The following is a 14,546-nucleotide window of genomic DNA, read 5'->3' as shown; positions in this document are numbered from 1 at the left end:
GCCAAAGATGATGGAATTAGGATTCAACTTTGAAAAATTAGGGTCAGAGGGTTAAAGGTAAGGATAAAAATGAAATTTTATATTTGGACAAAATTGAATTAAAAAAAAAAAAAACCAAAGAGAGAGGGTTTAAAAAAATAAGGTAAGTGTTAATAGCAATCCTCTTATTGAAAATTGAGGACTTAAAATGCTCAAATTTTTAGATAAGATTGGTAAAATAATATTCATTGATAATTAAGAGATTCGTAATGTAATTAATCTTTTATAAAGTTGAAACAAAAATGACTTAAAATTATTTATTTTATTAAATTCAACCCTCCATGTTATTCTAAACTTATATAGGGTTGGTTTGGGAAGCGGGTTGGCTTTTTGACTTTTTTAATTATTTTAGTACGGACTAAAAAGCTTGGTTTGGGAAGGATTTGTTGACTTTCGTTTGGCAAGTTGGGTTGGGGGCTTTTTTGGCTATTTTAGCCACAAAAGACAAAATAGGCTATTTTAATCACAAAAAACAAAATATCACATCCAACCTGTAATCATTACACTCTTCTCTTACAAAAAAAGCCAAAAAGTCCTTCCCAAACCAAGCTTTTTAGCCCAGGCTAAAATAGCCAAAAAAATCAAAAAGCCAACCCACTTCCCAAACCAAGCCTTTTTAACTTTTTTGACTTTTTTTATGAGAGAAGAATATAATGATTATAGGTTAGATGTGATATTTTTGTTAGTTGTAGCTAAAATAACCTATTTTAACTTTTATAGGTTAGATGTGATATTTTTGTTAGTTGTAACTAAAATAATTTATTTTAACTTCTATGGCGAAAATATCCCCCAGCCTATTTTAACTTTTATAGGTTGGATGTGATATTTTTGTTAGTTTTAGCTAAAATAATTTATTTTAACTTCTATGGCGAAAATATCCGCCCCCCCTACAAACCTTCGTTCCAAACGGTGCCATAAACGAACATATTCGTCAAAATCGGGGAACCTACTCGTGCGGCGGGAAATCGGCAAAGCAATGTTGAGGGAGGGAGGAAGGGGGAAGACAATGGTCTGTCCTGCACTGTAAACAACGAAACAAAGGAAGGTTGCTTTCCCCTCCACCTCCACCTCCACCTCCTCTGCACGACTGCTTCTTAAAAGATAAAAAGCCCTGCTACCAATTGGTTTTCCAGAGCAATTCAAAAAAGAACAAAAAAGTTATATCACCAGAACAAAGCAAGCATCTACAGGGAAGAGAGAGAGGGGTCTCTCTCTCTCTCTCTGTGTGGCTCTGTGTGTGTGTGTGTGTATGTGTGTGTGTGTCTCTTCCTGATACCACCAACATTGTTTGAAAGGTGAGATTGAGATTCTTATCCTCCTCCTACTCCTCCTCCGTGTTACTTTTCTTGACATTGTAATCAAATCTCAATCTGCAATTCAGATATTTGAGCTCAGCATTGTTGGAACATTTTCTTTTGTTTTAAATTGGATATTGTATATCTCCTGTCTGTCCTGTGAATTCTATTAAAAAACGTGGTTTTTTTTTTATTTTATTTTAATTTGTTAGTTGGTGGTGCTATATATAATATATGTTTTGTGTATTGGCTCTAACAGATGGTTGAGTGAAAGGGCATTGATTTGATCAGTGTGATTGGGGATTTTGATAATTGGAATTTGGATTGAAGGGGAAGGATGTACAAGGGTGGTCCCCCGCCTCCTCCCCTATCCTCCAACTCCGACTCCAACAGCAACAGGCGAATCATCCAAACCTCCGTTGGCCCCTCTCCCCATCTCTATCACGTCTGGAAAGGAAGCAATGTAATGCCACCTCCCCCCTCTCTTTTCCTTTTTTTCTCTCCCTTATATTTTATATTTTATATATTTGAAAAGGAAAAAAAAAAAAAAAAATGAAGCTCAAACTACTTACTCTTGTAAAAAATCTCTTGCAGAGATTCTTCCTTGGAGGCCGACTTATATTTGGTCCAGATTTCAGGTCACTATTCCTTACAATGTGTCTAATTGTGGTTCCTGTAATCTTGTTTTGTGCTTTTGTTTCTCAAGGGCTTGTTCATGTTTTACCACACCGCCTGGGCCATCTTGTTGTAGTTTCATCTGCAGTCTTCACAGCTTATGTGAGTTCTCTTCCTTTACTAATTGGTTAGTCAATTATTAGATACAACTACTTTCAAGTTTCATGTCTTTCTTTTCTTGATCCTACCCCCAATAAATCCAGGAAAGGCATAATCAAAATTAGGTAAACTTAAAAAATAAATAAATTAATTAATATTAATAGCTAGACGAAGTCATGCTAAGTTTACAATACCAAGTGATGGGTCGTTACACACACCAAAAATAAACACTAAACTATACCAAATTCTTTTAGAAAAATGGCACGTCCAGGTATCGATCCATAGGGACAAATGCGAAATTAGACTAATTTAATCACTAAATTCCTAAATTAATTTTGATTAAAAGATTGGTTGTTCGTAAACTATAATATTAAGTAAATTAAACAAAGTGATTAAACTAGCAATTATAAATAAAATTGAAATTATTGATTTTTGGGAAAACCTAGGGTAATGAATCCACCGCTAGTTACATAAATAAGGTTTCAATTTGAGACTCAATTATGTTACGGTTTGAACGGAATAATACTTCGCAACTACAAGTTCGAAACATTTATTAAGAAAAACATTACATTCAATGTACGGGCACGAACCATCTCAAGTAGTAAGAATTGTTCGCTCTAAACTAGGGTAGCGACACGATTAGTCCCTCGTAGTATGGTTCGTCTCATACCTTGAATATGAAGGAATAGAAAACTATTGTATGGGAAGCATTCAATAATCACAGAAAGCAGAATACTTAAAGAGATAATGAAAAATAAATATTTGCAACTGCATAAACACCATACAATTTGTTCAAGCTTTTACATAATCAAAATACAAAGAGAAAACCGAATTACATAGTTAGGGTTTCATCAAAATCTTAGAAAGGAAGAGCCTAGCCACTCATGAGGAGTGGGAAGAAGTGGAAGAGATGAAAGACCCAATGGAAGTTGGATTGAAAGTTTGAAAATCCTTTCTTCCAAACCCTAGCCTCTCTCTCCTTGAAAAAATATCATAATCCTAATCCAGCCTCTTTCTTGCCTTTTTATACCTCTGCTGTCTTTCAAACAGGTTTAAAATATCAGGCCCGTTTTTCGAGGGCCGCATGTGCGGAAAAAGTCAACGCACGTGCGAGAAAACCCTCCGCACATGCGGGAAGCTCTTTTCTCTCCAAATTCTGTATTTTTGCCCATTTTATGCTCCGACCTTGTACAACCTGATTGACATTAAACAGACATAAAATATATAGTTTGACAAGCAAGTAAAGTTAAGAGATCCTAATTAACAGCCGCAATGTTGCACAATTCGGCCTTAGTCACCAAGTGCATCCAAAAGATGAAGCCAAGACTAGAGCTAATTAATGTTACCAGAAAAGAAAACTAATCGACCTATTGCCTTTATTTTATTTTTATTTCGGGGAACATGAACCACAAATTGCATGCAGCTTATCTTTTCATTTCGTAATTTGAAGTATCAATCACAATTGAAAATTGTTTAGTGTGAAGCAATTAGTGATATGCCATATTTGCATACATCTTTATATGGCTTGCAATTTTCAAAGAACAGATGGTCCTACCTCTGGAGTGGATGCATTTTGTGTTTACCTAGAAAGATATAAGTCTTTTTCACTCTAACAAGACTAAAGCCTCGTTTGGGAACCCTCTTTTTTAGTCAAAAGCCAAAAAATTACTAAATTAGCTAAAAAGCCAACAACCCATACCAAAAAGTCAAAGATTCTTTTTTCTCTCTACTTTTTGCACATCTTTTCGTAAAAAGCCAAAAGGTCATCCCAAACATACTAGTTTTTTTTAGCTCATATTTTAGTCAAATAGCCAAAAAGTTACTAAATTAGCCTGTTCCCAAACGAGGCCTAGTTTATTTCCTTAAATTCCTGGGAACCTCAACAATGGAACATGACTATTTTAATCTTCTTGTCATTCTGGTTAGACAATAGTATCTGAGACTCCTTGACAGTCATTTCAGTAGATGGTGTCATTCCTTTTTTTTTAATTTTTTTTTTAATGTAAATATTCTATTTTAACTTGATTTTATAATAAGGTTTTGGTTTTCAAAGCTGTTGTTTATTCAATGTTCTTGAACTTACTCAAAGCAATTTATAATTCATACCTTTTTCATCAAACACTATTGAAAAAATGTCACTAATTGTTAATTTGCAGTGACAGTTTGAAATTTGTCACAAAAAATGTCACTAATTATAAGTTTTAACAACAATTTAAAAAAATTGTCATGAAAAAAGTCGCTAATTTTCAAATTGTTTTTTAGCAACAATTTGAAAATTTTGTCACAGAAAAACGTCACTAATGGTAAGTTTTAGTGATAATTTATAAACACCGTGATAAAAAAGTCACTAATTGTCCATTCTAGCGACATGTAAAAAATCGTTACAAAAAATTATTTTTAGCAACGATTTTAATAGGACTTATTTTCAATAGGACTTGATCGGAATTAAGTTCAACTATTAGGGTCTATTGATAGTTTATCCTAAAAATAATTGTTCCTAGTGTTTCTATTCACTTTTTTTTTTTTTTGATCCAAGTGTTTCTACTCACTTGAATGTTGTTTAAGTTTAGACCCTGCTCTTCACTGACAAACCTGCTGATTGACTCTATTGGTTATCAACTATTGCAGATTATTGTTCTTCTCTTCCTCACGTCCGGAAGAGATCCTGGTATTATTCCTCGAAATCTACACCCTCCAGAACCAGATGATGATGCCTCTAGCATCTCTACAGACTGGGCTGGAAGCCAGTGTGGTGGTCAAAATTTACCACTCACAAAAGAAGTTACTGTCAATGGGATGATTATCAGGGTCAAATACTGCCACACTTGCATGCTATATCGCCCACCACGATGCTCGCACTGCTCAATATGCAATAATTGTGTTGAGCGCTTTGATCATCATTGTCCATGGGTGGGGCAATGTATAGGGAAGGTATAAACAGTTGTGCATGTTTGTTTTTCTCTTTTATTTTGTTTGTGTTTGTGTTTGTGTTTGTGTTTGTTATTGTTTTTTATTTTTAGAGAAGAGTTATACAAATATGAGTTCAGCATATGCTTTTAAAATATCCTGAATTCAGTTTGATTAGATCATGATAAGATGCAGAAATACACCATATTTTCTAGTGTTTTTTTGGATTAACAGTATGTTACTTCCCATCTCTCTGAGGTTGCTGGTTGTTTAACTTATTTAAGCTATATTTATTGCATGTGCTGTAAGCAGAAGTTACAACTAATTGTCTGGCACAAAATAAAAAGGAAAAGTCACAAGTAGCCATTTATGCTCTGCAAGCCTGCAACCTAAGAAGCATGGTTGTGGACACGGGAGACGACATGGACACACAAACTTGAATTTTCTCTAAAAGTTAGGACATGAACACGAACACGTTGTGGGCATGATGAATAAATAAATTAGTAAATGAAAATAGGAGATAACATTATTTAAAATATGGGGAAAAAAAAAACTAAAATTATTTAAATGAAGACACGAACACGAACATGTTGTGGACTCAAAAAACTAATATTATTTAACTTAAACTATGGATAAAAACACACAAATAACATAATATTAGCAAGATATCAAAACAACAAAACCGCCAAATAAAATACCGAGAACTAAGCATCTACGGTATTTTTCATTTAATCATCATTCAAAATTCCATAATTATTTGGCATCAAAAATTTCATAAGCCCACTATTTGATGTATATAATCAAAAGATTTTTCATCCAAAAAGTAACCAACAGCTACACAAATATTGTGGACATGGGAGATAACATTTCTACTTTGTCTCTTTCTACTTCTTGATTCTTAAATTTCTGTTTTAGATCTATGGTTGTCAGATAGTAGCTTATTTAGCTTATTCTCTTTATTTTCTTTCTTTTTTATTTATTTATTTTTATTTTATTTTATTTTTTTAATGTGTCATGAAAATGTCCTTAGTGTGTCTTAAAGTGTCTCTCAGTGTGTCCAGAATCTATCCCTAGCATTTCCTTAGTATACTTTTTCATGTGTTTGACATGTGTCCGAGCTTGTTTTTGGAGCTTCTCCGTGTCTGAAACTAATATGTAGGTCTAGGAGAGATTTCCATGCTTCCTAGGCTGCAACAGGCAGAACTAATATCTTCTCATCATGGAGGTTTGGAGAGTCCAATAGGATAGTTTTCTCCAATGTAAACTATAGACCCAAACCTTTTGAGGTCTTAGCCCTCGTCAAGATCTCATGCCTCTTTCTTTTAAAACTAGCAAGTTCTGGAAAGTGAACTGAAATGAGGAGGGTAAGAAAATTGAGCTGAAAATAAGAAAGGAAAAAAAAAAAAAAAAAGGACTGGACTTTTAAAAAAAATTATTGTTTCATAAGAAACAAAAGAAGTGAATAATATAAATTAAAAAGACGGTTCCTATGAGGTTTTAATACTTATTACAGCCATACAACTGTGCGTTTAATGTAGAGAAATTTAAACTAATAATATGGATATGATTAGATATATTTCCCTTTTCCTGTGTGCTTTCTTATGATTCAAATATAGCCTAATAAGTTCTTTTTTTCAGAGGTATTTACTGATATCAGTAGCAGAAAATCCTCTTTTTTTTCCCTATAACCAAAACCCACTTTGATAAAGGTGAGCCCAAAACCATCTAGGATTGGTTATCGCTAGTTGTTGGTGGCTGGATGGTAGGTACATTATGGCCATTTTTGGGGTCTCAAAAGGTGGAGCTAAGGGCACAGTTTTGAGAATGAAAACACAAGGTTCTAGGGGTTGCTTGTGGGTTTTGGGTGCCAAGAATGGTACCTTGCTGGTTTTGTAGTTTCATGGCACTACGTTCCAATGTTCATGGAAAAGGTTGGCTTGTTATAGGGAATGTTTAGAGGTTGAAACGGGGATCAGACCAATCTGATGTTGGGCTTAAAAGGGCTTAAAACTTGCGGAAAATTGAAAAGAAGAAGATAATAAAAGTAGAAGGTGGTCTAGGCATCACACATGGGGTTAGAATTGCATAAAACCATCCCAATAAAGTGTCGAAAGTTCTACAAATTCTGTAAAACATGTTGTCCATAAAAATAGAAGCATCACATAGCTATGCTACATAAAAACTCCAAATTTGGAAACAAATACTTCACCTTCTAAAACCTATTTAATCACACACACACACACACACACACATATATATATGGTGTGGGTGGCCTAATGAAACAACTTGACCCTTACCAACCCACGGGCTACCGCATTTTCCAATAGCCCATGTCAAGAAAATTGTGAAACCAATGAATAAGGCAAAACTAGATTTGATTTTGAACTGAAACCAATGAATCATAAAATAAGACATAACTGAAGCTAAATTTTTTATTATGCACGATTCTAATTTGGGTAACCTTGAAAATTTGGATGTTTACAATTATTACCTCTTACTTGAATTTATTTTGTTTGTTCTTTTTATGGATTGCATCTCACTGACATGGAACGTATCCAATTATTCTTCAAACAGAATTCTGAGCCTACAGCAAGGAAAGAATCCCTAGATGTAATATGAGATGTTCCCAGAGACCAATATGTCATGGTGGATACCATCATGGGAGTGGGTATCACAGAAGAGGAGAGAGATAGAAGATGTTGGCGGAAAAAAGAACCTCCAAATGAGGCACATATGCATATATATAATGCACCAATGGTTGCCGTTGGTGTCTCTTCCAGTGCATATGAAGTGTGACCCCATGATGGTTCACACCTCTTCATCCTTAACTGTTGAATTTGATCAAGATTCAACCCCTCTATATCTCTCTCTCTCTCTCTCAAGTGGGAAATAACCATCACCCATAATTCCTATGATTGTTGATCATCCTATTTTGTGGCCGTGCTAATTTCATTGCTTTGAACTGTTGACTGTTAGGTAGCTGTACTACTTCTCACATGCAAAAATGAGTGTCGTTATATGTCTGAGATTTCAATTATTGCCTATCGACTTGGTACTTATCCTTAAGTTGATTTTCAAAATAAGAGTACTTTATGGAGCAATATTTGATGATTGCATGACTGCTTTATTTGCTGATGTGTCTTCATGGTTATGACTTATGATTGGACCTACCTACATGATTTACTAATTGTTATTATTTACATAAACTACCGTCCTTGAGACGATTGTTCTCAAAATACTCCTTTGAATTCTAATGGAGGGTCCTTTGGACCCACCCCAGGGATATAAGCGCGGGGTTAACAACTACTGCCCCAGGCACTGCACTGGTAAGTTGGGGAATTCAAACCTCTCAAACAACATGGGAAGCACACCCACCTGCCGGCAAGGACAGCCCCTGGGGGCATTACTCCTTCCTTTCTTTCCCTATTCTATCCTCAAGCCTAACAGGTTAACTGTTTCTACTTGCAGAGGAATTATCGATTCTTTTTCATGTTCGTATTCTCCACAACTGTCCTCTGCCTATTTGTTTTTGCCTTCTGCTGGGTAAACATCGAGCATATAATGGGAGCATACCACTGCAGCCTCTGGAAGGCTTTTGCGAAGTCACCTGTTTCAGGAATTCTTATATTATATACATTCATAGCTTCTTGGTTTGTTGGAGGTCTCACTGCATTTCACCTTTATTTAATTTTCACTAACCAGGTTTTCTTTAATCTCTTTGTTTACCCATTGCAGCATTGAATTGTTCCAGTAATTCGGTTTCCACCTTTTTAAAATTTTTATTGTTAATGCAGACAACATACGAAAATTTTCGTTATCGGTATGATGGGAAGAGGAATCCTTACAACATTGGATGTGCTAGCAATTTTAGTGAGATATTTTTCTCTAAGATACCCAGTTCCAAGAATAACTTCCGTGCAAAGGTGAAGAGCGATTCATCTTCAATCTTCAATACTTCAATGTCTTTGGGCCGGTCCATGAGCCCAGATATGTCCAAGTCAAGCTTGGATATTGAGATGGGGAAACGACAAGCTGTTGATGCAGAGGAGTTTGAAGACATACAGAGCCAAATTGAGGGTGTTGGTCGATTAGAGAGATGTGAAACGCAGCCAAGACACGCCAGCTGGGATCACAAAAGCCAGTGGGAGATCTCACGCGATATGCATATGTTGGTTGCTGAGTTTGATACGGAAAATGCTACTGCAGGAGGCAGAGAGAAGAATCATGGAGATCATTAAACTAAGCCTTGAAGACCCTATAATCTGGGAGGGGATGATAGGTTATTCTTTTTTGATTCCAATAGAAACCTAACCTACTTGTCTGATGGAAGTAGATTCTTCTGCCATGGAAAGATGTCTTTCAATTTACTTTCATCTGAGAGGAAGGAACGGGTTGATTTTTGGTAAAAGATATGAAGGTATTGCGATGACCTGCTTCCCTCATGACATTGGGTGTCCGTGTTGTGGTATAGTAGTATCTGTTTTACTGGCAAATTGGTTGGCTGTTGATATTCCTTAATTTGTTGGATACTATTAGCTCTCTGCAGAAAAGAACCAAGAAAAAGAAAGGAAAGAAAAAAAAATAGAGGCAAGGCTGGCAGGCTATAATCTGAAGTACTTGTTAAATCATGATTGTAGAGTAATTGTTTAGTAAAGCTTGTGGGGGTTTTAGTGGGTTTTTTTTTTTTTTTTTTTTTTTTTTTTGTTTTGGGTGAGGTTTTGAGGATAATTGATACTGATTAAGAATTTCTTGGTATCTTGAAAATGAAGTCGGATGTTTGTTGAGGAGAGTGATTCAAATATCAAGTTTTGAATGGTGCTTTCCACACTATTGTTCTAATTGTTTGGAAACTGGTATGAATGCTCAAATTATATCTACAGTTCAAGCAGTCATCATTTAGATAGCACATTCTTGGGAAATACTAACATATAGTAATGGAAAAAAAAATCAATTAGCCATCATTGACGTTCTTAATATGCCTTAAATACCATTTATTAATTATGGCTTGCAACAAGGGAATGCTAAGTATATGGGAACAATTTCATCAATGAATTGACAGTCTCTATGATAAGACGAAAAAACTTAAAAAGATTACCAAAATAAACATTGACCTCCAAAATATGTATCCAAGATGTGATATAAAGGAGATTTTATTTAGATTTCGAATCTTTGTTATCTTCCCAACTACCAATGCAACTAACGATTCAAGCGGTGGGTAAGCCTTTAGTGCCCCTCAGTAGTGGTCCAGAATTGAAGTCAATTATATTTAGCTTACTCCTCAAAGAAAGAATGTCAAGTAATTTCCAATCGTGGTACTTGCGAATTGGATCATTCATATAATATGTGAAAAGAACACCAGGTTTGATGTAAAACATGCAGCCATTAATTGCTTTTATCAATATCTTGACACTTGAAGAACAATAGAAACTTGCTAGAACTAGCAAATTCTTTGAATTCCTAGAACAAGGAATGCTTACTTTTGCTGAAAGACGAGCAATGTCTGTAACTAAAGTTGCATCGTTCTTAAAGAAAAGAAAAAAAGAAAGAAAGAAGGCAGCAGTAAATCACGAAAATGATCTAAAACTATGAATTATGATGTGGTTAATTACCACTCAGAATGGAGGTTATGTAGGCTCTGCTGTGCATTTGAATATCCTCCTAACCCCACCATGTTACCCTCATAGCTTCTTTTCTTCCCAAAACTAATTGAATGAGCGGCAGCAGTAGCACCAGCTGGCTCTACTCCTAAGAAATCAAGTGTCATTTTTTCATGACCTCCTCCTTGCAGGAATACTTGCCTTTCCAAGTTTCCATTTCCATTTCCTGACTGCATGAAATGGGAAGATGAAGAAGAGTCATACAAATCAGCTGTAGTTGTTTGATGAGAAACGTCGACATTAATGTAACCATCCGGTCTTGCATCTCCTCCCGCGTCCATATTCTTGTCAAATAATGTCTCTGAATTTGCCGCTACATATAAACCATTGGCAGCTATGGAGGATGAAGCCTCCTGAACCTGCGCTGATCCTATTCCTCCTGATGTGTTAGTACTAGTAGAGTAGCCTGTAAATCCTCTGAGCAGGATTGGGGTGATTGAATTGTCACTTATTTTTGCACCCATTTCTGCTGCTTTCTGTAACAAGGCAGTTGCCGATGTATAAACAGACCCAATCATTGGCATTTGCGAAGAAGAGTTGTCTATGGAGCTGAAACATGCTCGTGTTGTCATTCTTGGGTTGAGCATATCCAAATTGTTAGATATCATGGCCCCGTGGGAGTTGAAGGATATTAACGGATTATCAATCATCTCATGATGCGAAACTGACAAATTCATCATCCTGTTGTGGGAGTTGGTGTTGGTGTTGGTGCAGGAGTCCGAGGCAGGCATTAAAGAAGAAGAGAAGAGCTCTTGAGCTTGGTTCTGTAACATTCCTCCCGTGGCAGCAGCAAGGTTCTGATTCATTTTGTAATTCTCCTCTGTCAATGCATCACAGAAGGCTCTGTGTGTCACAAAACTGTCTTTCCTGCACGGCCAATGCAATTAAGCTTGCCAGAGATGAAAAACACATGTATATATTATCAGATAAATTGACATGCGATGAAGTGGTAAAAGAAAAAAAGGGGAAAAAAAAAATACATGGTTTTATCTAATTTAATTGACCATATATAGTCTTTGATAGAGCAGAATGGCGAAAAATATGGGACACTAGAAAAGTTCTTTTAACTTCTATTTTTTAATTATCAGTTTCAAGCTTGCTAAAAGTTTGCACTAATAAGGCATTTGATCATGTTATTTAAAACTTTTTGATGCACCTTGAGAAAATGGTGCCACAGTCACATCGGTATTCACGTGTCCCGCAGATCTTAGTGTGGGCCTTCCAGTCAGACTGCACAGCATAACGCTTTGAGCACTTGTCACACTTCCATTTCTTCTCGCCGTGCTTTCTGCAGAAGTGCTTCTTGATGCCAGTCAAGTCACCTAGAGCCCTGCTGGGGTCATGGTGCACACAGTTTGGCTCGGGGCATATGTAGACCCGCTTCTTCACTTGTGTGGTAGGCCTCTGCTTGAGCTTCCATGGCAAGTTATGGCCTCTCCTGTGGAGTTGAAGGTTCTGATCTCTCTGGAATCCTTTATGACACACCTCGCATATGTACCTATTTGTCGCCATTAGAGTCCTTGGTGATAAGGCCACAACCTCAGCATCTGGGTCTGTAAAATTTCACCCACACCAAAAAGGATAAGAAAGAACATATTTCATTTCGGCAGTTTTTCGTGATCTCACTATTCAGATGAGTTAGCTGACTCAGAATATGATAGGAAGACCGCCACTAAATCTTTTTATTTATTTTTATTTTGTACGAATTACGAATGCGATCTACCTTATGGCGATTATAATTGAACTGGAAAGCTTAAAATGATCACGCTTAAAAATCCAGTAAAAGAATTCAAATCCTAGGTTGCCAACAACTTATCAAACTGTAGCTTTATTTTCTTTAGAAGTTTGAACTGTATCATATTGATGAATCCCTAATGTGACATGACTTGTGTATTGTTATTATTTTAATTTTTGATTTACCATTACCATAGTTCTATGGTGGGTGCTTAGTTATAACGAATATCTCTTTATAATTTTGGGCAATTCAATCTTAAATAATGAATGCAAAAAAGTATTCAACAAAAGATATAGTATGCTTGCTTGCCTGGATTCCCAGGGAGATTCCGTTTCTTCTTTGATGTTGTAGTGGCAGGAGTTGAACCGTCACAACCATTTTCAGTAGGATTAGGACTCCCATTGGACGACTGGGTAACTAAATTGCTGTGGAACTGTTGATCATCTTCTTCGTCATCGTCAAATTCTTGAACAAAGTTTGACATGTTTGGTTTTCCTTAATCCTATGCCATGTTGGGAAGAGGGAAGCTAACGATGGATATATAAGCTTGGGGAAGGGGGGAAGAGTACGGTAGCAGACAAAAAGAAGAAGAAATTCGATACCAAACTCAATCAAAGACCATGGTCCATCAATTGATATTAAAATGAGATAACAAATTCTACTTGATATGATAACACCACCATTGGATCATAAGAGCATCTCCAATGGTAATAGGCATTTTACCTATTTAAACGTTACTATAAAGTATATATTTTATTTTGCCTATCAACTATTTCATGTTTTTATTCCAACCATGCTCTTTATTTTAACTATTCATCTAAATACTATTAATTTTATAAAATGCCACATCAGCAACAAAGATTGAGGGAAATGATCATAATGATTAAATACATTTTGCCTAGCCTTGAAGGCTAGCTACATGTAGCTAGTGAATGTGAGTTGAGCTAAAATGCCTAATCATATGCCTAGTGCATTGGAGTTGAAAAAAATGAGTTATACTAGGCATTTTGACTAACAAGCATGATATACCTAGTGGGTTGGAGATGCTCTAAAATACTAATAAAATATCAAAAAATGGACATTATGATGCGGTCTGCTTGTCCTAAGTGAAGTAGGAATAAACCTTCTGAGTCCCCAAAATTGCAAAACCACTTGTAAGTTAAGGACTGCGTTTCTTCCACTAATGCACAAATTAATGCATATTTTTTTGAAAGATAAGACAATCCAACCATTTAAAAACTTATCTGTTATGGCCAAATCACTGTGATTCAGCTAACAGTATTGAAGTTAAAGGGATCTATATCTCTCTCAAATAGGTTTGCCGTTCATCTATTAAAAAAAAAAGAGTTATAATTAGTTGAAAAAGAATTCCAGTATGAACAGAACGTAAGGTGACAATTCAGAAACGACAAATAATAGAATTCCAAAGGAGAGATCCGTGTGAAGAGACAATAGTTGCGTTCTACTTAAAAATTAATAGTATATTTAAGATGTTAATGCCAACCTGCTTCCATTATCCATCCTGGAAGGATACTTAATAGTCGGTTAATATATATGTATGTGTTTGTCATGCCTTGGTGTCTTTTAGTATGCTAATGTTGTCAAGTGTTTATCTTTATCATGCTGAAACTTTCATAGATATATTTATATAATATATATACATGCATAAATACATAAAATATATGCAAGTAATTAAATAGTGCAAACAAATTCTTTCTGTAATTCCATGTCAACAGCAATTAAATTAAACTGGAGATGAAGAATTAATGAGAACTGAACTGGACTGAGAATATGCCTATTACAAGCTACTTGCACTGCTTAATTACTTGGGTTTTTGGAGTTATTATTATTAATGAATTTTTTTCTGTTTGTTGGAGTACCCTTCCTTACACCAGTTTATCTAAAAAATATCTGAATGTCCTCATTGTTTAACCTGCTGTTTACTGAAGTTTTATATCTGGATGAAGAGGGCTGACATTAAAAAAAGGCACAACGACCAGCATGAAGGTTTATAGTTTATACTAAAGCATTTTGGCCGCTTTCAATTGTTGATTCCCAAAAATTATGAAAAAAATACTCAAGCAATTAATGATTACAATGGGTATGAGCTAGAGTTTTGTGTTATATATATGAACCATT

The 14,546-nt window shown here is 35.5% G+C and overlaps 3 protein-coding genes and 1 long non-coding RNA gene across 5 annotated transcripts; 1 reads left to right on the top strand and 3 right to left on the bottom strand.

The window, feature by feature from the left end:
* Positions 1–925: 925 nt before the first annotated feature.
* Positions 926–9,854, top strand: LOC114265974 (putative protein S-acyltransferase 7). 2 transcript variants are annotated; one of them, XM_028206854.2, is made up of 6 exons: positions 926–1,334; positions 1,594–1,797; positions 1,929–2,111; positions 4,737–5,039; positions 8,484–8,717; positions 8,810–9,854. In XM_028206854.2, exons 2-6 carry the CDS (start codon positions 1,672–1,674, stop codon positions 9,251–9,253), a joined length of 1,290 nt encoding a protein of 429 aa, XP_028062655.2. In that variant the 5' UTR covers positions 926–1,334; positions 1,594–1,671; the 3' UTR covers positions 9,254–9,854. The 2 variants fall into 2 exon arrangements, with proteins under 2 accessions (XP_028062655.2, XP_082749227.1); XM_082893101.1 differs by lacking the exon at positions 8,484–8,717 and having other exon boundaries at positions 928–1,334.
* On the bottom strand, positions 2,849–7,928 carry LOC145801468 (uncharacterized). Its single transcript, XR_014343039.1, has 2 exons — positions 7,507–7,928; positions 2,849–3,303 (listed from the first exon to the last, which is right to left on the bottom strand). It is a non-coding gene; the product is annotated as an uncharacterized LOC145801468 (long non-coding RNA).
* A 521-nt stretch (positions 9,855–10,375) lies between the features above and the next one.
* LOC145801467 (uncharacterized) lies at positions 10,376–13,041 on the bottom strand. The gene has a single exon (XM_082893102.1). It carries the CDS (start codon positions 11,476–11,478, stop codon positions 10,621–10,623), a length of 858 nt encoding a protein of 285 aa, XP_082749228.1. The 5' UTR covers positions 11,479–13,041; the 3' UTR covers positions 10,376–10,620.
* Positions 11,810–12,891, bottom strand: LOC114265973 (zinc finger protein GAI-ASSOCIATED FACTOR 1). The gene is made up of 2 exons (XM_082890693.1): positions 12,717–12,891; positions 11,810–12,225 (listed from the first exon to the last, which is right to left on the bottom strand). The coding sequence occupies exons 1-2, from the start codon at positions 12,889–12,891 to the stop codon at positions 11,810–11,812; spliced, it is 591 nt and encodes a 196-aa protein (XP_082746819.1).
* Positions 13,042–14,546: the final 1,505 nt, after the last annotated feature.

Source organism: Camellia sinensis, chromosome 10, assembly GCF_055761805.1.
Source record: "Camellia sinensis isolate YWXY chromosome 10, ASM5576180v1, whole genome shotgun sequence".
NCBI lineage: Eukaryota > Viridiplantae > Streptophyta > Magnoliopsida > Ericales > Theaceae > Camellia > Camellia sinensis.
Note: the sequence above shows the minus strand (reverse complement) of the source record. Positions and strands in the feature narration are given on the sequence as shown.